General features: G+C 48.0%; 1 protein-coding gene across 1 annotated transcript in view; it reads left to right on the top strand.

The window, feature by feature from the left end:
* The first annotated feature begins 256 nt into the window (after positions 1 to 256).
* LOC138742967 (platelet-derived growth factor receptor beta-like) overlaps positions 257 to 23,865 on the top strand; it is a 60,954-nt gene continuing 37,345 nt past the window's right edge. Inside the window, 4 exon segments of the mRNA XM_069897840.1 lie at positions 257 to 435; positions 19,297 to 19,355; positions 21,206 to 21,463; positions 22,269 to 22,535. Of these exon segments, the coding sequence (XP_069753941.1) occupies positions 410 to 435; positions 19,297 to 19,355; positions 21,206 to 21,463; positions 22,269 to 22,535 (610 nt within the window). The 5' untranslated portion in view covers positions 257 to 409.

The raw sequence follows: 23,865 nt of genomic DNA, 5'->3' as shown, positions 1-23,865 counted from the left end.
GTACAGACACGTGGGCCGAATTGGCCTGTTACCCTGCTGTAGGTCTACATTTTAAAATATAGATATAAATTTTCAAATTTAAGAATAATTCCGTTAATTACATGATTGATTGACAGGGTATGAGTTGGCTCTTGGAGAGAAGGCACCTCCCTCTCCCCGCAGATGCTGCCTGGCCTGCTGGGCGTTTCCAGCATTTCCTGTCCCTGTTTTACATTTCCAGCGTCTGCAACTTGCTTTGATTTTCGCCTCTGGCCTGAAGCGTTCAGTTAAACGGGGCGAGCTCAGGCGGGCATTGGGGAGAAGGGCCGAAGGGCCTGTGGCCGTGCCGCACCCCCTTTGACCCTGCTTCTCTCCCTCCGCGGATGCTGCCCGGCCTGCTGAATGTTTTCAATCACGAGGCAAGAAAACAATGAGGTCAAGAGAATTAAGGGCATCGTAAGTTCGACCCCGAACAGAGAGCGAGGAATTGGGCCCGGGATCCCACTCCTGGCGGGAGGAGGGTTAACAGTAAAATGAGCTGGAAACTCATAACATCTTCCATATGTTGCCTCGGACGTGAAGTGGGGGGGGGGGGGGGGCGAGGGCTGCGCTGCTGGACCCCTGAGGTGAGCATATCTTGTGTGAGGGGCTGCGCCCTGTGTTGGGTGGAGTGGAGGGGTCTTCAGTGAGGGTGGGCGACGGTTCCAGGGCTGAGGCAGCAGAGTGTGAGTCAGCTCTTGGCGAGGAGATCCCCTTCCAACTCAACATCCTTCTTAATCACACACATATTCACCGAAAAGTGAGCTGAAGGGGTTGTCTTTGAACTGAACTCGGGACACGGGAAACTCGCTCAGTCTTCGACCCCCCCCCCCCTCAGTCTTCGACCCCCCCCCTCTCTGTCTTCGACTCCCCCTCTCTGTCTTCGACCCCCCCTCTCTGTCTTCGACTCCCCCTCTCTGTCTTCGACCCCCCCTTCAGTCTTCGACCCCCCTCTCTCAGTCTCCGACCCCACACCCACCCTCTCAGCTTTTTCCAAAAATCCCTGTGCCAGCGGAATCTTGGTTCTAGTTTTGGGAGAAAAACTTTGTGTGTGTGTGTGACTTGTTGTCCTCCCTCCCTCCTCCCTCCCTCCTCCCTCCCTCTCTGGCCAACCTTCCGACCGACTTTTGGGACAACGGTGGGTTCGTGAAGTCCCTCTGAAGAAGCTCGGCGGCTGCTCGGTGGAGCAGGGGGGAACGGAGCCCCGCGCCCCAGGTGGGACGGCGTCGCTCAGCGCTCCTGTTCTGGGAGAGACGGGGCTTCAGTGGCGAGGACGCTTCCAGTTTGCCTCATCGGGGTGTTCAGAGAAGAATATTGGGCCGCGGTCTATTCCTACCCGTGGAGTGAAGATTGAGGTAAAAGCACCGAAATGCTGGAGGAACTCGGCAGGTCAAAGACGCAGCCAGACCTGCTGAGTTCCCCCAACGCACCTGCATTTTTATATCCACCGTGTTGTGGTGCCTCTCCGGATCATTGAAGCAGGAAAGTCTGCAGACACTGTGATTGTGGTTTTCAAATCCCCCACCGAATTGGTGGAGGAACCGCTCTTACAGCGGTTACAGGAGGAGATGAATTGTCCACGTTTGGGGCTGAACTTCAAAGACTGGGCAAAGAAAAGGACCTTCCCGAATTCAGTCAGTGCTGGTTGGGAGAGGAGTCCAGACCCACAAAACGGGCTATGATGACAGGAGAGGTGAGAATTGGTTTTTGGCTCTGTGAGAGGAGACAGAGTTGGGGGAAGGAGGGCGGGCTAACAGAAACCTGAGGTCACTGTTGATGCACTCTGGTTGGAGGGGCCCAGATGGAAGATGAGGTGTTCCTCCAATTTGTGGGTCATCTCATTCTGGCAGTGCAGGAGACCACGGACAGATATGTCAGCGAGGGAATGGAACATGGAATTGGAATGGGTGGCCACTGGGAGATCCACACTACTGCAGTGGACAGAGCCAAGGTGCTCAACAAAACAATCTCCCAGTCTGTGTCCAGTCTCTCCAATGTAGAAGAGACCACAGAGGGAGCACGGGATGCAGTAGGTGACCCCGCAAATTCACAAGGGAAGTGTTGCTTCACTTAGAAAGACAGTTTGGGGCCCTGAACGGTGATGAGGGATGAGGTGTGGGCACAGGTTGAGCATCTCCTATGGTCACAGGGGTAGGTGGGGAGGGAGGAGAGGACCCTGCTGAAGGTGGAGAGGGGAAGATGTGTCTAGTGCTTATCTGAAGGGAAAGAGCCATGGGTCTAGAAGTAGGGGTGGGGAGGGGAGGTGTAGCTGAAGATGGTGAGGTGGGGTTGAAGATTCCCCTTTCTGACAAGTGGAAGTGATATTTTTGAAGGGAGAGCATTATAGAAAGTAAATGTATACATTCAGAGAGTGAAGGGAAATGGCAGAAGGCAGGGATGAATTGGGAAAAGAGAGCTAGTACAGGCAGGTTGGACCAAGGTTGGACAGAATCCAGTTTTTCCAGGAGGTGACAAAAGAAATCGGTGGCAGGGTGGTTGATGTGGTCTTCCCGGATTTTGGAATAGCATTTGACAAGGGCTGCCATGGTAAGCTCAGTCAGAGCCATAGGGATCGAAGGAACTTTGGCTTCTTGGAATAATCTTATTCTGATCCTTGTGAGAACCAGGATTTATTGTTATGAACAAGTCATGAAATTCAGTGATTTGCAGCAACATCACAGGGTAAACATTCATATTATAACCATCTTACGACATTACTATAAAGAGGTAAAAATAGTAGTGCTTGAAAATTCAGGTAGTGTCTTTGGTTCATTGGTTATTCAGGAATCTGATGGTGGAGGGGAAGAAGCTGTCCTTGTGCAGTTGAGTGCTCGTCTTTAGGTTCCTGGACCTTTTCCCCAGATGGTAGCAGAGTGAAGAGGGCATTGCCTGGGTGGTGGAGGGTCTTTGAGGAAAGAGGCTGCTTTTTTAAGACACCGCCTCATGTCGATGTCCTCGATGGAGTGAAGTCTGTTGCCCGTGATGTCGCAGGCCGAGTTAACAACCCTCTGGAGTTTGTTCATGTCCTGAGAGTTGGCACCTCCATACCGGACAGTGATGCAACCAGCCAGAATGCTGCAGAAAGCTGGTAGTTAGATGGATCAACAAACCATGGGAGTTTCTTACAGGGAGGATGTTTTGTCCTGGCAGATGGGTGGAGAGCCGGGTGTCGGAGAGAGGGACTGAGGTGGGAACTGTTCCCTGGCCCAGATGGTGGTGAATCTTTGGAGTTCTCTTTCTCCCAAGGCCTGTGGAGGCTCTGTCATCACGTTAACTCAGACATTCACACGGTTCTGTATACGGAGGGAAGGGAGGAGGGTGAGGGGAAAGTCAGCTGTAATCAGCTTGCGGGGCAGATGGTTCATTGGTGATGTTCTCAGGTTCTTGAACATGACACGAAGTCTGTTGTTTTGTGGCAGTGTCACATTGTAAAATTGCTGTAAGTTACATTTTGTAAAATTCAGTAAATTAGTGCAAAAGAAGAGAAAGTGAATTGGTGAGGAGGTGTCTGGGGTTCATTGTCCGTTCAGAAATCTGATGTCAGAGGGGAAGAAGGTTTTAGCGCATGTTTAAGTGAGGATGTAATCAGAGGCAGTTCTTCACCTGTTATCGTGAGCACAGCCAGAGCTCCCCCTCTTTTACCGCCCTGGTGGCTCGCCCCCTTCTTCCCCAACCACCCCCCCCCCACCCCAGCCACCCACCCTAGGGGACCCAGGCCCGATATCTCAAGGTTGCCAAACAGGTTGATCGGGTGCTTAAGAGGGTGTACGCTGCGCTGGCCTTCATTTAGTCAGGGGATTGAGTTCAAGAACCATGAGGTAATGTTGCAGCTTTGACAAAACTCTGGTTACACCACACTCAGAGTATTGTGTTCGGATCTGGTCACCTCATTACAGGAAGGTTGTGGAAGCTTTAGAAATGGTACAGGGGAGATTGAGCAGGATGTTGCCTGGATTAGAGAACATGTCCTTATGAGGCAAGGTTAGCAGAGCTGGGGCTTTTCTCTTTGGAGTGATGAAAGTTGAGGGGTGACTTAATAGAGGTCAACAAGATTATGAGGGGTTTAAGACCAGATGGCCAGCCAGCTCCTTTATCCTGGGGTGACAGTAGCAAACACCAGAGGACGTCTGTTTAAGGTGAGTAGAGGAAAGTTTAGGGGAGACGTCAGGGGTACGCTTTTTTACATATGGAGTGGAGGGGGCCTGGAACGCATTGCCAAGTATGGTGGTGGAGGCTGGTCCAATAGGGAAATTTAAAAGACACAGAGACAGGCACCTGGACGGACAAAAAATAGAAGGTTGTGGGTGTGAGGGAGGGAAGGGTTAGAATGTTGTGGAGCAGGTTTACATAGCATCGTGGGCTGAAGGACCTTCACTGTGCAGGAATGTTCTGTGTTCTAGCTTTACCCAGTTGGTGTTTAATTACTTCCTCATGTGGGCACTAGCAGATGGACAATAATTGTCAGTGATGTAGAGCCCTGTGAACAAAGGAATAATTTGTGTCTCGATGCATCCGTTGTGGGACTGAGGTCACCAAGCAGTGTGAAGCCCCTGTGGCCTGTGGCTCTGGAGCCATACGCTGTCCAGGCTGGGCCAGGCTGGCAGATTCACACCTCCCCTGTCTCAAGGAACAGTTGTGACCTGAGATTTGTACTTCAAGTTCCAGATTTATTTTGCTGCTTGAATATTAATTCCCAGGTGACGTGAGGAGATTGAATCTCTTGTCCCTGGATCAGAGAGTAGTGAGAGTTTATTGGCATATGCATGAGTACAGTGTCCAGATGCAGTGAGATTCTTACTTGCTGTAGCCACACTGGTCGGTAAAATGCACCGACTACAATAATATCCATTAAATTACCACAGTGTCCCATGTGACTGAAAATAGGATAATAATTATAAAAGGAGAGATAAATATTCACAGTTGCAGAAAAAATGTGAAGGCTGTTTTAATCCCATTTTAATGGAATACTTAAGAGTTTTAGATGGGCATATTTAGAAAATGGAAGGTTATGGGTGTGAGGGAGGGAAGGATTAGATTGTTGTGTAGGTTTCCATGGGTCAGCACAGCATTATGGGTCAAAGGGCCTGCACTGTTCGATGGTCTCGAATACACCAGGAGGAGGGGTTGCCACAGACACGATGATCTGCCCTTGGGTTGGACAGGAGGGTTCAGCCCAGTCCCCAGGGACATCAGCCGTTTTCACAAAGCAGGCGAGCTGTGACCCTACTTTGTCCTGATGAAATTCCCGGGAATTCAGGATCTCCCGGACCTTTCACACCATGCTCCAAACTCCTGGGAATTTGCCCTCCCTGGCAATTTTGGTGGGGGGGGGTCCCACCCCAACTAACGGCACATTACATAAGTTAACCCCCCCCCCCCCGCCAGTCGGTCACACCCCCCCCCCCACCGCGCTTAGGCACATTGCAACAGTGGCACAATGGGGGATGAATTGCCGTCCTTATTAACCATAATCCCTCACGCCGCTGGAACCGCTCAGGGAAATCCAGCAATGTGAGGAATTATGGGAAATGAAGCTGGCCATTCATTCCCTGTTGTGCCACTGTTGCACGTGCTGAAGTGGCCCGCTGTTGACTTTAATTTTAATCGCCTATGTGACGCAGTACACAAGTGCTGATGTCATAAGGCTTCCCCTGCTTGGCCATTTGGCTTTTCACGCCACAGGGAGAGGGTTGTTGGGGAAAATTTCCCGGGCCCACGGCCCTACCTGGTAGGTAGGACCACGGTCCTGTTTAGAATTCCCAGGCCAACCTTTTCACACTGCAGGTTCACAGGAAGGTTCCCAGGAAAACTTCCCGAGAATCTTCATTTTACAATGCAGTGTGAAAAGGCCTCTAGTGAGGAGAAGGTGAATCTGGGCCAGGTCAACAGCCAAATCAGCACAGTGGATCAGGCAGAGGGAGTGTCTGTGCCTGGAGATTGGCTGGATCGTACCGAGGGCAGTGTCTGTGAAAGGGGGTCTTCAGGACCTGTGAAGACCTGGAGGAGATGGGCGATTTGTTCACTGGGGAGAACAGGCACAGAAACGAGGGCCGGCTAATACAGAGGCCTGACCCATATGTACGTTGTACTAATGTGTCACAATATACATCCCAGGAGTTCAGGCCAGAATTCGAAGAAACAACAGATGTATCCAACCAGTTATTCACAGTGTGTCTGACTCCCACTGGGACACATCTGGGCAATAGACACCCATCAGAGGTCACACCATGTCTGAGTCACACCCCCTGTGCTTTGATTCACTGTCCACCCACGGCCGCATAGAACACACTTCCACTTGCATACTGAGGGAAGGGGCGGTGCTGAAACTGCTTCCTGAGTCGATTCACCAACACCCCAGCCGCCTGTCACTTCTGCGGCCTTGAGGAGATGGGGGCCACGTGTACCTCTTCGCCCACCTGAAGGGACTGCTCAAATTCTGGCTGCAATCCAGCCCCACGCTCCTGATCTGTGGCCACCCAATGCCGTGGAGGGGGGTGGGGGGTGAGTATTGGAGGATCTCCTTGTGGGGTTGTTGTTGGACCTGGTCAAGCTGGCTACTCCCAGGTTGAGGCGGAGGGCAGTCGAGGGTTCAGGGTGAGCTGACTGCCTGTCCCCCTCTCAGGGTTACATCCAGGCCCATGTGTCATTAGAGTGAGAGCTCGGTATCCGGGGAGGGGGATATGGGCAGGGGAGGAGGGACAGTGTCTGAGTTCTGGGAATGGTGGGATCCTCAGGGGATCGCGTGCATCTTGGGCAGGACTTTAATTTGAAAATGTGAATAGTGTGTGATGGTGATTTTACCGCGAATTTCCATTGATGTTAATGGTGGTTTTTGAGCCGTTGTCTGTATGTTTTGTGTCTTGTCCTAGTGCTGTTTTGAATAAACCTTTGTCTTTTTTTTATATGTGGGTGTTTTTGTAAAAGGGTCCAACTGGAATATTTTGGAAGATTCTCGAATTTGTGGGTATTGGTTTAAGGTGATAGGGAAGAGATTTGAGAGAGATCTGAGGGCTAATCTTTTCACTCAGAGTGGTCTGTCCTTGAAAGGAGTTGCCAGAGGAAATTTTATATTTTTTAAATTTTTGAAAAATTTAGACATGCAGTGTGGTAACAGGCCATTTTGGCCCACGAGTCAGTGCCACCCAATTACCTACAACCCCCAGTACATTCTAAACAGTGGGAGAAAACCGGAGCCCCCAGGGAAAACCCACACAGACAAGGGAGAACATGCTAACTCCTTACTGTCAACTTGGGATTTGAAGCCAGGTCCCGATCGCTAGTGCTGTAAAGGTGTTATTCTAACAGTGACACTCTATAAAACCCTGTGGAACTGGGTACAATTCCGACATTTAGAAGACACTTGGACAGATTTATGGACAGGAAGGGGATGGACCTAATGCAGGCTAATTGGTCAGCACAGAGGAATTGGGCTGAAGGGCCTGTTGTGTGACTTTATGTAATTGTACCTCACAATGGATGGTTGTGGGAGTCCATGTCGATCTTGGGAGCCCCAGGGGAACAGGCCAGGTCCAGTAGTGAGAGACATTTCCACATCAGCAAGGCCTGGTCAGGAGGGCAATGCTTATCTACTGCACAGTAAATCAATATCTCTGCTACTTTCTCCTCCAAAGTGGCTTTTAAAGTCTTGCCTTGTGAATGGGTCGGCAGGTGAGTTGTCAGATGGGCCATCTGTTAAAGTTGAGGCAGTCACACTGTGGCTTCACCATCAAGATGAGTCTGCCACTGACTCAAGGGTCTCTCTGGGGCTGGAATCTTGCCTGCTCTTTCTCACCTCCATCTTTCCTCGGACCATTCACTCTATGACAACCACCTTCCCCCAGGGTGGACACGAGGCTTCAGAATCCAGTTTATTGTAATGAACATGTCACAAAATTTGTGGTTTTGTGGCAGTGGTACAGTGCGGAACAAGGTGCAAAAATCGCTATAAATTACAATTTTGTAAAATCAATATTTAAAAATAAATAATTGGTGCAGAAAGAGAAAAATAGTGAGGTCGTGTCTGTGGTTCATTATCTGTTCAGAAATCTGATGGCAGAGGGGAAGAAGCTGTCATTGTCCCGTTGTGTGTTCGCCTTCATACTCCTGGACCTCCTTCCTGATGGTAGCAGTGGGAAGAGGCCATGGCCTGGATGGTGGGGGTCCTTGATGAGCCTATGATGGTTAATCCTGATTTGCCGAAGTCTTGTAGCCTTGTATTAAAACTTTGAGAGTGTTCACCATTTTCCCAACAGCTCTGTTGTAGGCTCTGGCATTTGGAGTGGTGACCTGGGTAGACAGTAAAAACACAATGCTGGAGAAACTCAGCAGGTCAAACAGTGTCCTTTATACAGCAAAGATAAGGATACAGAACTGACGTTTTGGGCTTGAGACCTTCATCAAGGGATGAGCAAAATGAGGGCAGGTGCCTGGAGTACAGCACAATACAAGCCCTTCATCCCACATGTACAAGCCCTTGATGTTGTGGTGACCTACATAAGTCAACTAAACAATCTAATCCTTCCCTACCTCACACCCATTAGCCTCTGTCCCCTTTCCTCCAGTTCTCCACCCCTTTCCCTCTCCATTCACAGAGCCACCCCCTCCCCCATTTGCTGGTGTACCCTCCCTCCCTATTACCTCCTGCCTGTGGGCCTGTACTCCTCCCCCCGATTCTCTTCTCCTCCTGCCCCCCCCCCCACCATTCCCCCCATCATTTTGTTCTTGGGTGGTCCAGATTTCTGGACTTTTATTGAACTTTGCAGACATTGATGAATCTCAATGTGCATTTGGTCTCCAAGACAATGTGGTGGTCAATCTTTGGCAGGAATCACCAGCAAAATACAACTGTTCTCCAGAGACCCTCCAGCATTATTGTGTATTGTTCCAGTTAGAACCATAGATCAGGCTCTTTGGCCCATCTCGTCTGTGCAGAACTTGTAATCCTGCCTTGTCCCATCGGCACCCAGACCTTAGCACTCCATCCCCCTCCTGTTCGTGGACCTACCTTCTCTTCAATGTCAAACTGTTCTTTAGAACAGTGAAAGGCAAACTGGAGGAATTTTTCAGTTCTGGCAGCGTCCGTGGAGGGAGGTGGGCAGCCTTCCAGGTGTAGGCTCTCGACCTGAAAAGTCGACTGTCGTCTTCTCTCCACAGACGCTGTCCATCCCGCTCAGTTCCTCCAGCAGTTTGGTTTATTCCAACATCTGCAGTCACTTTGTTGGATCTTCAAGTTCACTGGGTTCCCATGGCAGGGGGTGGGACCTTAAGTTGGCCAGGAGTTACCAGATCTCCAGGACTTGGCAAGGTTAGTGTGGGTGTTGGCACTACGCTGTTACAGCACCAGCGACCGGTGTTCAAATCCCATGCTGTCTGTAAGGAGTTTGTACATTCTCCCTGTGCCTATGTGGGTTTTCCCCAGGGGCTCTGGATTCCCCCCACCCTTCAAAACATACCCAGGATTGTAGATTAATTGGATGACATGAATTTGTGGGCCAGAAGGGCCTGTTACCATGCTGTATGTCTAAAAATAATAAAAAATGTTCCAGAATGTCCAGGAATTGAGCAATGAAGCTTCAGTCAGAAACTGGATGATGGTGTTTTTGAAAAATCAATTGGTGATAATTTTTCTGGTCTAGGAATATATCTTTGGTCATTTGGCTGTTTAAGGTGAAGCAGCACAATTCATCCAAACAGGTATTAGAGAATCTTCTCACCTTCTGATTTGCTAGGTCAGGGAGGGAGGGCTACTTGAGCAACCAATTGCATTGAACAGTCATTTTGGGACGACCGGGGCAATTCAGCCGATCGGGTGGCGCATGCCATGAAATGGCAGCCATTGACAACATAGAGGTCCAGGTGATAGTTGATGGGAATGTTCCCTGGCCTAATTTTAAACCCCACACCTCTTTGATTTATGGAATTGCGTGAGATTTCAGTTCAGTTAAACAACAAAAAAAGGAGGGGGGGTGGAATTGGTCATGGTGCAGGAAAACAGGCCTTTCGGCCCAACTAGTCTGTGCCAACCAAGTTGTCCACCAGATTTGATCCAATTTGTTTGCATTTGGCCCATATTCTTCTGAACCTTTTCTATCCACGAATCTGTCTTTTAAAAGCTGCAATTTTTCCCACCTCTGCCACTTCCACCGGCAGCTCGTTCCACAAACCCACCACCCTCTGTGTGAAGAGGTTGCCCTCAACTCCACCTCTTTCCCCTCTCAAACCTGTGTCCCCGGTTTTAGGGACACCCCCCCCTCCCCCAACCTGAGGTAAAGGCCATGCTCATTCACTTTATCCGAGCTCCTCATGGTTTTATGAACCTCCACACAATATATTGAGTTCAGTTCTGGTCACCTCATTACAGAAAGGATGTGGAAGCTATGGAGAAGGTGCAGAGGAGATTCACCAGGATGTTGCCTGGATTGGAGAATGTGTCTTGTGAGATCTGGGACTTTCTCAAAGAAGGACAAGAGGTGACTTGATAGAGGTTGACAAGATTATGAGAGGCATAGACAGGGTGAACAGCCAGAGCCCGTTTCCCAGTGTGGGAGAAGCAAACACCAGAGGACATGTACAAAGTGAAGGGAGGGAAGTTTAGGGCAGACGTCAGGGTTAAGTATTTTACACAGAGAGTTGTGGGGGCCTGGAATGCTTTGCCAGGGGTGGAGGTGGAGGCTGGAACATTGGAGGAATTTCAGAGACTCTTTGACAGGACATGGATAAAAGAAAAATAGAGGGTTACGGGATATGAATAGTTTAGTTTTTTAGGTATAAAAAGTGGGCCCAACAGCATGCTGTCATGTTCTATGAATAACACATCTGTGGAATCCAATTGTCAACAGATAGTCAACTCTCTCCTCCTGTCTCTCACTGGGACTACATCCAGCTGGAATCATTTCATTCCATTAGTGAGTGAAATCTTATCTTCACATGAACCCTGCCCAGTGGGACTAAATTGATCTAAACTTAGACAAAATTGCTGCAGTCTGTGGAGTGCAGAGTGATGCAAATGGTGTAATGTTCAGAATTGGACTGGGCACCATCAACGTTACACTTTTCTTTATAATTTCACCCAAAGGCTCCAACTAGGCCTGGCAAGAACGTGACAAGTAGGAGCAGGAGCAGGAGGAGGCCAGTCAGCATGTCGAGTTGCTCATTGTTCAGTGAGATTGTGGCTCCGAGCTACTTAATAGAGGTCGACAAGATTCTGAGAGGCATAGACAGGGTGGACAGCCAGCTCCTGTTTCCCAGGGCAGGATCAGCAAACTCCAGAGGACATATGTACAAAGTGAAGGGAGGGAGGTTTAGGAGAGACGTCAGGGGTATGTTGAATGGAGGCCAAGTTCATGGGGCATGGAGGGGTGCAGGGATGTTTCCACCAGGACCAGGAACCATCAATGGCAGGCAGTCACAGGGAATTGAGGAGGGAGAACATGAGCTCTCTCCCACAAGGAGGGTCTGCATTGACAACAAAGAGCTGAGTAAACTGGGGTGGAGGGGTGACGGAGACAGTGAAGGAAGCAAAAGGAGTGAAACACGAAAGTGCAGACACTGTGATTGTAGGAAAATCACAGAAATGCTGGAGGAACTCAGCTGGTCTGTGGAAGGTAACCGATGATTCGGGCCTGAGCCCTTCAAGGTATGAGTGAAAAAGCAGGCAGGTACTTAAAATAAAAAGCTGGAGGAGAAGGGAAGAAAGGGCAGGGGAAGGAGTACAAACCAACAGACAAAAGGTGTTAACCAGACATGGATAGAAGAACTGAAGAGAGGAAGGTGAGAATTGATTGGGAGTGTTGGCTTTGAGGGGAGAGCTGGGAGAAAAGAGACAGGGAAAAGGAGAAATGGGGATAGATTGGAGGGAAGGTTAACAGGAACTGCAGAAGTCTATGTTAATGCCATCCAGTTGGAGGAGGCCCAGTTAGAAGGCGAGGTGTTGTTCCTCCACTTTGCAGGTGGTCTCAGTCTGGCAGTGCATGAGACCATGGACAGCCATGTCGGCAAGGGAACGGGACAGGGAAATGAAATGGATGGCCACTGGGAGATCCACGCTACTGCAGTGGACAGAGTCGAGGTGCTCAACAAAGCGCTTTTAAAAAAATAAATAGATAAATTCCCCCCCCAGTCTGCGCCCACTCTGTCCGACTACAGCAAAAGGAAACCAGAGAAAAGGGCAGTGTGGATCAGAAACAGCAATGGCTGCTCTATCTGCTCCAAATTCTGAATATTAAAAGAACGGTTGTGGAAGCATGCAAAATAATCCAGTCATTAGTCAGACTGAGACTGTCTGGGATACATCTGCAGTCAGAGTGGCCTCTAATTACTGTGAATCACTTAGATTAACATTGCATTCTTAAATTCATTGCCATGTAAATAACTGATTAAGGCATTTCTAAACCATGTCCACAAGTGGGAAAGTCTTGAACAAGGAAACATAGTTACGTGATGAGGAGATGCTCCATTAAAAGTTGATGCCCTGGTGCTTCAGTTGACAACTCTGGAATTTCCTGCTCCAGAGAATTGTGGAGTCTGGATTGGTTATTGATGCCTGTTAAATGGGAAGTGGTTACATTTTTGACAGAGCAAGGAACTGGGGGCTCTAAGGAACTTGGGGGCTCTAAGGAACGGGGGGGGGCTCTAAGGAACGGGGGGGGGCTCTAAGGAACGGGGGGGGCTCTAAGGAACGGGGGGCTCTAAGGAACGGGGGGGCTCTAAGGAACGGGGGGGCTCTAAGGAACGGGGGGGCTCTAAGGAACGGGGGGAGCTCTAAGGAACGGGGAGGGGCTCTAAGGAACGGGGAGGGGCTCTAAGGAACGGGGAGGGGCTCTAAGGAACGGGGAGGGGCTCTAAGGAACGGGGAGGGGCTCTAAGGAACGGGGAGGGGCTCTAAGGAACGGGGAGGGGCTCTAAGGAACGGGGAGGGGCTCTAAGGAACGGGGAGGGGCTCTAAGGAACGGGGAGGGGCTCTAAGGAACGGGGAGGGGCTCTAAGGAACGGGGAGGGGCTCTAAGGAACGGGGAGGGGCTCTAAGGAACGGGGAGGGGCTCTAAGGAACGGGGAGGGGCTCTAAGGAACGGGGAGGGGCTCTAAGGAACGGGGAGGGGCTCTAAGGAACGGGGAGGGGCTCTAAGGAACGGGGAGGGGCTCTAAGGAACGGGGAGGGGCTCTAAGGAACGGGGGGGCTATAAGGAACTGGTGGCCATCCCTCCCTCCCTCCCTCCCTGACCTCTTCACACTGCTCCTGCATTTGGTTACTGTCCTGGAAAAAAAGGTGCAAGCTGTCCACTCCACCTCTGCCTCTCTCAATGTTATATCCCTCTATTAAGTCACCTCTTGTCCTCCATCACTCCAAAGAGGAAAGCTCTCACTTGTTCAACCTGGCCTCATAAGACACATTCTCCAATCCAGGCAACTTCCTGGTGAATCTCCTCTGCACCCTCTCCACAGCTTCCACATCCTTCCTGAAATGAGGTGACCAGAACTTAACTCAATATTCTGTGGTCTAACACAAGATTTGTAGAGCTGCAACATCACTTCATGGCTCTTGATCTCAATCTCTTCCCCCCCACCCCCCCCCCCCCCCACAAGCACACCATTCTCCTTCTTAACCATCTTATCAACCTGCATGGCAACCTTGAAGGATCTATGGACCTGGACCCCAAGGTCTCTCTGTTCATCCTCACTGTTAAGAATCCTGCCATTAACCACGTATTCCACTTTCAACGTTGACCTTCCAAAGTTTCCTCCCACTTCCAGAAGACGTGCAAGGTCAGTAAGTCAGTCAACCTGCTGAAAGTTGGTTCCTAACGTGTGAGTGAGGGGTAGAATCTGGCAGGAATGTGGGGGCAATGAAATGGTGTTGGGTGGGCTGAGTGTATGTGGGCGGTTGATGATCACCATGGACAAATAGCCTGACTCCGTGTCGATTCTAGCGATGACTTTTGTTGCTTCGGGACGATCAGGCATTTAAATTCCCCAGCTGTGTCAGTGAGGTTTAAACTCATGAAAAATAATCCAGCCTTCTGAATCACCCATGCCCGTAAAGGTCGTATCACTCCCAGAGTAGAGCCACACTCACTCTTTGTCAGAGGTCAATGAGCCACCATTGGATTCAGTTTGCGACAAAGCTTTTGCAGCTAATTTCAATGTGCCTTTTTTTTTTGTAGGAAATTCATTGACTCCTGGGTCTCAAAGCCAGCTGTTTTCTTTCTCTCCCACGCCTCTGTGAAGGTTTGAATTCCCAGGCCCACCAGATTCTTTGAGCACTAACGATTTATGTCCCACAGAGGTACTGTGTCAACTTCTCTCCCACTCTCCCTTTTGGTAAACACATCCCATACTTTCCCATGTTTTATTTTTGCTTTGCTGTTAGGCAGGAGAGGGTCAGTGTGCTCAGGAAATGTTTGGGATGCTTGCTGGGATCTTTGCCAATTGTAAAATGTTGCTTGAGCAATTCCACGTGGGTATCCGTGAGGAGTAATCGCGTCAACTCACAGCAGAGTGGATTAAATGACTGCCACGGGGAGTGGGAGCAAGGAATCTCTTCCCCCTGAAGTGGAGGAGGGTACAAGGGGATATGAGGGAGGGGGAAACAATTCTCAGGGATATAGATAGGATAAGTTGCAGGAAATGTCAAGGGTGGAAAAAAACTGGATGACTGGGTTTTTGGTAAGGGAAAGATTTCGAGGGGCTCTGGGGCGGGGAGTCTTCACCAAGAGAGAGGAGCATTCGGAGACACACACCTCCCCGTCACCCTCTCTCCCTACCAACAGAATCCCCATACCCTGCCCCACGGACAACTCCCCCATCACCCACTCCCCCCATGGACACTCTTCCCAATCACACTCACTGAATTTGAATCTTCTTTCAGAGTCCCCAACCCCCCCCCCCACCACCAAGATCCTGTGCAGTGCTATTCCTCGATGCTCCCTGTTACTGAGCCCTCTTGTCTCCCACCCCTGCCTGACCTCTCCCTTCTCCAAAACTGAGCAGTGACAGGATCTTTGGGATGTTTTACATGATGATCCCTGTGTGCTCCCACCTGCCTCTCTTGAACCTTTGAGGACTAATAGTCTTCTCATGTGGATTACATTTTTATCTCGAGGGAACGATGCCAGAATCATTTTGAATAACAACTCATCGTTAGTTGGAGAAACTCAGGAACTGCAGATACTGGAATCAGTGGGTCAGGCAGTGTCTGTGAGGAGAGATGGTCAGGACCCTTTATGGGGACTAAAGTGGGGAAGGGAGATATCAGTGGGATGGGAGGAAGGCTGGGTGGGACCAGGACAAGTTGGGGAGATGACTCTTTGGGGTCTGAGAGGAAAGGGAGATGGTAACTATGGAACCAGAGAGGGGTGGGTTACTTACAGTGTAAAATACAATGTTTATACCATTGAATATAAGGGAAATATGATGTGTGGTTCATCGTTCCTTTTGGCCTCCCCCTGACTGTGATTGTGGCCAAGGTCAGCCATGTCCATGTGGGAATGGGGGGGGGGTGGTGGGCGCACGTTAGAACAGTGGGCACCTGGAAGTTCCAGCTCTGACCCACACACAGAGAGGCAGGAACTTGGTGAAGAGGTCCCCCAATCCATGATGGGTCTCCCCATGTAGAGGTGGCCACCCCAGGTGCCCCAGATGGAGTGGGTCAGGTTGGCAACACATTGTTAGATCATGTTTATCGTCACATTGCACCTAGTGCAGCAAGAAGGGCTTGTTTCACGAGCAAGCCGAGCCACCTTTATTTGTCGTTCATCCCATAACTGCTAATGCAATGCTCAATTAGGACAAGAGAGTGTTTCTCCAGGACCATGGAGCAAATTTACATAAATAAGAGTTAAATAATAAAGCACAATACAATAAATATACATGAAATACCAATGCTGTGTGTTCTAGGGACTCAGGAGCCTGATGGCTCCTCCGGAGCAGAATGACCAACTTTGCACATGCGTGCTACACTCAAATCAGCCCAGGCTGTGGAGGGACCCAACCTCCCTCAGTCCAGCGACTCTGGGCTGGTGGGAGGGGTCCCCGCACCCATAGTCGGGCGGCCCCAACCTCCGTGGCGATGGAGGAAGAAAAGGAAGACATCGCTGGATTAGAAGAGAAGGAGGAACAACTTGTGGAGGAGGAAGGCCTGACTGAGGGTAGGCCTGTACTGAAAATAACCTTTAAGTTTAAATCAGATCCATCATACTCTAATGTTGCCCTATCTGATTTATCTAAGCAAATGGAGAATTTGGCCATGTGGATGAGCCAAGGATTTTCAGTAGTCAAGGAACAATTAATTGAGATGAAAGGTGAAATGTCTTCTATTAAAATGGATGTTACTAAGTGTCTGAGAGCAGTGGACAAGGTTCAGGATAAATTTAAGAAGATTGAAGATACATTTGTTGACTGTAAAGATGATGTGGAGCGGTGTAAGGAAAGGATGGAGCAGATGGAGGATTCATTTACTGGATGGAAGATTCAGAAGAGTGATCTGTTGAAGAAGATTGATGCTTTGGAAAATCAGAGTCGGAGAAATAAAGTTAAAATTGTTGGTCTTCCAGAAGATTTTAAAGGCTTAGATCCAGTTCAATTTTTTTAAAAAGTGGATTCCCGAGATTTTGGGAACAACTCATTTTCCGAGTGGCTTGGAACTGGACAGAGCCCATCGAGCAATAAGAAGAAAACCACTTCCGGGTCAAGGACCACGATCCGGTCTGATTCAGTGTTTGTGTTATCGAGAGTTGATTTTAAGACTCTCAGTACAGAATGCTAGATATAATCAGTGTCCTTTGATTGTTGAGAATAAATAGCTTTTTTCTATGCTGATTTGAGCCAAGCTGTTATTAAGCGTCGTAAATAATTTAATTTGGCTAAAGCTGTTTTGAGGAAGAAGGGGTATAAATTTGCTTTTTGTTACCCTGCTGTGTTGATTTAAAAAAATATATGGGGATTATCAGGCTCAATTTTTTGTTAATGATGCTGAAGCTCTTACCTTTGTAAATTCTTTGCCTGTTAATAAGCAGGGGTAAGATCAGTTTGCTCAACAAATTGTTTCAGTTCCGAAAGGAAAAAATGGAAAGTGACAGATGGAGCCTCAACAATTAATTGACATCGGTATCGACGATGATCGAGTTTAACTGTGATTTGGAAGCGACTTTTATCATACTTGATTATCCTACTTTTTTGTTGTTTGTTTTATTTGGGGGAGGGGAGGTGGTTCAACTGTCAATTCTTCCAAAGTCGTCAGCCACTCCCATGTAATTGAGGGGGGTACTACACTTTAATTGTATTTTTTTGGGGTTTTTACTCTTATAGGGGGGATCTTTTTGTTTTTTTTCTTTGAGGAGATCTTTGTTTATGTTTGCAATGAACCTTGGGGTGTCCATCACCACTGTGGGAGGTACTATGGCTAACTTAAATTTTGCTACTTTTAACGTTAACTGGCTTAATAATCCGATTAAGAGGAAAAAAAAGTATTAGCTTATTAAAAAGTTGAAAGTTGACATTGCATTTTTGCAAGAGACTTATTTGACTGAAAAAGAACATCAAAAGTTAAAGTTGAGCAAGTTATAGCTTCTTCTTTCAACTCCAAAGCAAGGGGTGTTGCTATTTTAATTCATAAAAGTTATCTTTTACATTGGATTCAGTTTTTGAAGTTGTTGGCAGGCTGTTGATTGTTAACTGTAATTTTTTTTCAGAAGCCTGGACTTTAATAAATGCCTATGCTCCCAATATAGATGATGAACATTTCATGGTAGTTTCCTTTTTGAATTTAAATCAGGCATACGATAAAATATTGGTTTGGATCCATTGTTTAGATAAGTCTCTAAAATCTGTAGTTAGAACAAAGATGGCCAAACAATTAATGACGGCAATGAAAGATATGAACTTGGTAGAGATTTGGAGGAAGTTGAACCCATCTGAGAAGGATTTTTCTTTTTATTCATAGATTCTTAGAATAGATTTATTTTTAGTATCAGCGCAATTACAAGGAAGAATTTTTAAGGCTGAATATAAAAGTAGCATTTTGTCTGATCATTCTTTGTTGTTAATTACTTGTACGGTTCCGAGACAGTGGAGAATGTGTATCAATGGAGATTTAATTCGATGTTGTTGAAAAATCTTGACTTTATTAAGTTTTTGAAGAATCATAGAGTCATTTTTGAAAATAAATGTGGGTTCAGATTCAAGGATCGTTTCTCTGCTGCTGTTATCTGGCTCCTGATTGAACCTCACACCTATAAAAGGATGTTGCCTTTGCTCAGTACAAACTCATCTCTCTCTAACTCTGCACTCCTGTGACTTGCTTGTGTCCTGTGCATGAGGTTAAATTAGGGCAACAAGAGCAAATCACAAAGATTGCATATAATAAGAAGAAAGGTGAGAATTGATTTTTGTCTCTGTGAAATGAGAGGAAAAAGAGAAGAGAGAGATAGACAGAACTTTAGGAAAAGAGACAGGGGAATGGTTTGTAATGGAAACTGGAGATCGATGTTAATGCCGTCCAGTTGGAGGGGGCCCAGATGGAAGATGAGATGCTGTTCCTCCTGTTTGCAGGTAGTCTCAGTCTGGCCATGCATGAGGGGGAAAGGAATTGAAACAAGTGGCCACTGGGAGATCCACGCTATGACAGCGGACAAAGCCAAGGTGCTCAACAAAGTGATCTCCCAGTATGTGTTCAGTCTCTCTGATGTAGAGGAGACCTTGGAGGATCACCAGACGCAGTCCCTGTGGAAGGCAGAGAGGGAAATATGTGTGTGGTGGTGGGATCACCGAGTAGGTGGGGGAGGATATGTTGAACATGGCGAGGAGAACCCGAGAGGACATCAGTTTAAGGTGAAGGGTGGAAAGTTTAGGGAACATCAAGGGTATGATTCTTTTTTACATAGAGAGTGATGGGTGGCTGGAATGCATTGCTGGGATGGGGGGGGGGGGTGGAGACTGGTAACAATAGGGATATTTAAGAAAACTCTTAAACAGGCCCATGAATGTAAGAGAAATAGAGGGTTACGGTTGTGAGTCAGGGAAAGGTTAGATTGTTGTGGAGTGGGTTTAAATAGACCAGCACAACATTGTGCTGGAATGTTCCATGCCTGTCTTGTCTGTGCACATAACAACCTTTTATTACTGCTCCTTTGGTACACTTGACTGAGCCTGAATCTGGAGCTCAAGCTGGGACATTATTTTTTCCCTTACATGATGAAGTAGATGCATCCACTGGACTAAGATTCTCCTCCCACCAAGCGACGTTGCTCTGCCTGGAACTAACTCTGCCCCTCCCTCTCTCTGCAGCTGGTCATCCAAGCCGGCCTCGAGGATGTTGGCCATTCACTGGGACCATCTCTTTGTGGGTAGGTTTTTCATGGCTGCTGACGGTCCTGGACAGCCTGACACTGGGGCAGTGGGAGTGGCAGGGGAGGGACGGCCAATGCCGAGGGTCCAGTCGTGGATGGATGAGCCCATGAGCTTAGTGTGTGTTACTCTTGGGACTGTGTTGGGCTCTTCACATGGCTCTGTGGGGTGCTGGGTCTGATGGTCCTATCTATAGATCCAGAGAGAGAGGTTCAACTCGTGTGTTGAAATTGGGAGCAGTAAACCTTATTCAAATAGATGAGTTTGGCTATTAAAGTGGGGTGACCATAAACGTCACTCATTGTTCATGGAATTACCGGCATGGGCCGAATGTTCTCCATTTATGATGAGGACAGACGCTGTGGAGTTTCTGCTACAAGTCAAACTTGAAGTGTCTCATCTGAAATTTAAGAATAATGTGCTTCCCTCCCTCCCCCGTCCCCCTGTTCTCGGAACTGGGACTGATCCTGGTGACTTTGTGTCATTGTTGGCTTAAGGTTTTTGTTCTGAACTGGAATGAAGGGGGTCACTATTTTGAGGCAATTTCATGAGGGGTCGGTGATAAGTGAGAGGATCCTTCCTCACCCAGATGTCAAGTCAAGTTTATTCTCATCTGATTGTATAACCCAACAAAACCACATTCTCTGCTGCTCGGTGCAAAACACGCAGACACAAAACCAGACATAACACACACACACACAGACAAACAGTACATATGCAGGACAAGTACTTCATTTAGACAAGTAAATAAATAAATATGGTTTTGTACGTATGAGAATCTTTGGTTAGTGTGACGAGTTTCTTTGGTCGTTCAGCTGTTCATTTGTCCATCACCTGCACCCAGTCCTTTGATGCTCTGGTCTTTGACTTTATGAAACCCTTCCCCTCTTCCCCTGCACATCTCTGGTCCTGAACACCCATGGTTCCACCAGCGTCCAAGCCTCTGAGCTGTCTGGACCTTGAGTTCGTGAATTCCCTCTCCAAACCTACCCTGATGAAGGCCTCTGGCCCAAAACGTGGGTTACCCTTTACTTCCTAGGGATGCTGTGTGACCTGCTGAGTTTCTCCAGTGCGTTTGTGTATGGCAGTCCAACCACAGCATCTCCAGACTTTCCTGTTTAACTTAGACTTTTTTTTTTAATTTAAAGTTAGAACACAATAACAAGCCATTCCGGCCCAAATATGCCTATTAGACCAATTAACCAACTTCCAAATGTTTCGAACGGTGGGAGGAAACCAGAGCACCCTGGAAAACCCACGCAGACACAGGAAGAACATACAAGCTCCTCAGACAGTGCCAGACTCACTAGCGCTGTAACAGAGTTGTACTAACCACTGCACTAACCATTTTCTGGGTGACACCACCGTACCTAATAAAGTCAAATTTAGTCGGATAACCGGATAATTTGGAATTTTGGGGGTGCTCTCTATAAATATAAATTCCTGTTAGTTCTGCCTCACATTTGAGACCCAGTGGCCCTCAGTGGAAACTTGCTTTGTTCGTAGATATTTTGAATAGAAGCATAAAATGCAGCATCTGCGAAGGGAGGAGCTGTTCACCTTTCAGCATTCTAAGATTATTTTTGTTGGGCATTGAGCATTGATGGCAGGGTAGCGTTTATCACACTACCTGCCCCCAAGCCAGACTAATATCAGGTTCCCCTCGCTGGGTGAACGGAGAAGTTCCAATCCCCATCTGTTTGTGATGGTGCAGAGCATGATGACCTGGTTTTAAATTCCTCTGCTGCTGGATTGGAATTGAACTTAGGCCGATGGGATTGTTATCGGAGTCACCCTGGTGTGGCGATCATCTCCCTGACGTTCTGAAATATTGCTGTGTTTTCTTTAGGACTCCTGTTCACCTGTTCATTTGCTGACCATTTTGGAGGCCATTTGGAGTTTCGGGAGATCATTCTAGAACCTTCCTCCAACATCACTCTGAACTGCTTGGCTAGCGGACCCATTGACTGGTTCTATGACGGAGAGCCAAACGTTCACATCGAGGGCAACTCTCTGCACATTGTCAATGCAACCAGCTACCACAACAGGGAGTACATCTGCTCCTCCAATGGATCTGATATTCTCAGCTTCTACGTGTTTGTGCCAGGTCCGTCACTCAATTTAGCCAGGTTTGCCGAAGTACAGCGAATAGGAGCTGGGGCGGTGAGATTTCACTTGGGTTGGAGGACTGTGCAGAGTTCCAGACACCACATTACAGGACAGAGGCAGAAAATATTCACCAGGAAGTTGCCGGGACTGGAGGCTTAAGTTTTAAGGATACAGAACCATAAAAAAACTACAACACAGGAGCAGGCCCTTTGACCCCTCTAGTCCATGCTAATCCCACTGACCTGCACCTGGATCATGTCCATCCATGTCCAAATATTTGTTAAATATCAAAATTGATCCCACATTCACCACTTTAGCTGGCAGCTCGTCCCACCACTCTCTGTCTGAAGAAGTTCCCCCAATGTTCTTTTGAAATCTTTCACCTTTAACTCAAGTCCTCTAGTTCTTGACTCACCCAATCTTGGTGGAAAAAACCTGCTTACATTTACTCTATCTATACCAGTGGTGCTCTGTGATGAGTAAGGGGTTGCTTAACGTGGGATGTGGGTGGGAAGAAAAAGTTTGGAAACCCCTGTTTTAATCATCCCTCATTGACTCGTTATGTGCATGGTTTCAGATCTCCAAAGGAAATGGGCCAATGACAATTTTTCTCCAGCACAATATTTCCATGACAATTGGGTCCAGAGCAGTGATTCTCACCTTTCCTTTCCCACCCACAACCCAACTTAAGCAATCCTTTAGGGCGGTTTTGAGAGAGAGGGCATGGGAGACACTCGAGGGTAGGTGAGCAGCCTTATCCTGCAGAGGGTAAACTGACCAGCAGGGCCGCTTCCCTCTTGCAGTTCTGAAGGAGTGGTTCCGTCCCCAGACGCAGCAGGAGATGATCATCATGGCGGAAGAGTCAGCGGAGTTCACCATCCCCTGCATGGTGACCAACCCCAAGCTCCAGGTCACCCTCCACCACATGGAGACCGACACCATCGTCAACTCTGCCTACGACACCAGGCAAGGATTCCTCGGGAGGTTTGAGGCTGGGACCTACACGTGCAAGGCCAGGATGCAGGGAGAGGAGCGAGAGTCTGACGAATACTTGGTGGAAAAGTTTACAGGTGACCTCCTCCAGCAACAAAGTCCAATAATGGATTACTTCCCCCACCCCCCCTACCACCTCTCCCCCCAACTCCCTCAGCTCACCTCCACCTTCACAACCATTCAGGGCCCCAAACTGTCCTTCTAAGTGAAGAAACACTTCACTTGTAAATCTGCAGGGGTTGTCTACTGCATCTGGTGCTCCCGCTGTGGTCTCTACGTCGGAGACTGGGCACAGACTGGGCGATTGCTTCATTGAGCACCTCGGCTCTGTCGCATTATCATGGATTTCCTGGTGGCCACCCATTTCAATTCTCCACCCCATTCCCTTGCTGGCATGTCTGTCCATGGTCTCATACACTCCCAGACTGAGATCACCCGTAAAAAGGAGGAACAGTACCTGATATTCTGTCTGGGGCTCTCCATCTGGAGGGTGTTAATGTTGACTTCTCCAGCATCTGTCCCATTTGTCTCCTCTCATTTTCCCTCAAAATCAATTGGATCTTTCCTCTTATCATATCTAATTAACATCTTTTGTCCGTTGGTCTCTACTCCTCCCCCTCCCCTTTCTTTCCCCAGCCTTTTATTCAGGTACCTGTCTATTTGCTCTTGTACATTAAGGACTCAGGCCCAAAAGGTCGGTAATATATCTTTACCTCCTTTGGAGGCACCAAGACCAGCTGAGTTCCTCCAGCATCTCTGTGTTTTGACTGAATCATTGATCCATACAGATGGGGACAGGACATTCGTACTAATACCACTCTCCGGCACTTCTTCCGAGCCCGGCAGATTCAAGTGGTCAATTCAACCTGCTTCAGGAACCTTGTGCTAGCTCCTCACTCACGGGTCAATGTCCCACCTTCCACCGTGTGAATATTAGCCCACTCCGACCCCAGCTTGGCGACCCTCACCAACCTCCACCTCCTTCCACCTGTGATCTCTCCCTTCTCTCAGAGGCTCCTGTACTGTCCTTGCCAATCATTTCCTAGTGGGAGAGGAAGGGTTTGTATGTTATATAAATTGGGCAGCACTGGCTCGCGGGCTGAAATGGCCTGTTACTGTGCTTTTTAAAATAAAAATTAAATGTGTGTGTGTGTATGCACACATATAAATCACACATATATAAATGTACATACACACATATATACACGTGTGTGTGTGTGTGTGTGTGTGTGTGTGTGTATATTTTTATATGTAGATGTACTATAATATATAACATATATAATACATGGTGTATTAAAATACATATCTTTCTCTTCCCTTGATAAATTCCCTTGATGAAGGGCTGAAGCCCAAAACGTCGGCTCTGTACCTTTACCTTTATAAAGGACAGATTTGACCTGTGTTTCT

This window comes from Narcine bancroftii, chromosome 9, assembly GCF_036971445.1.
Source record: "Narcine bancroftii isolate sNarBan1 chromosome 9, sNarBan1.hap1, whole genome shotgun sequence".
NCBI classification, from domain to species: Eukaryota; Metazoa; Chordata; class Chondrichthyes; order Torpediniformes; family Narcinidae; genus Narcine; species Narcine bancroftii.
Note: the sequence above shows the minus strand (reverse complement) of the source record. Positions and strands in the feature narration are given on the sequence as shown.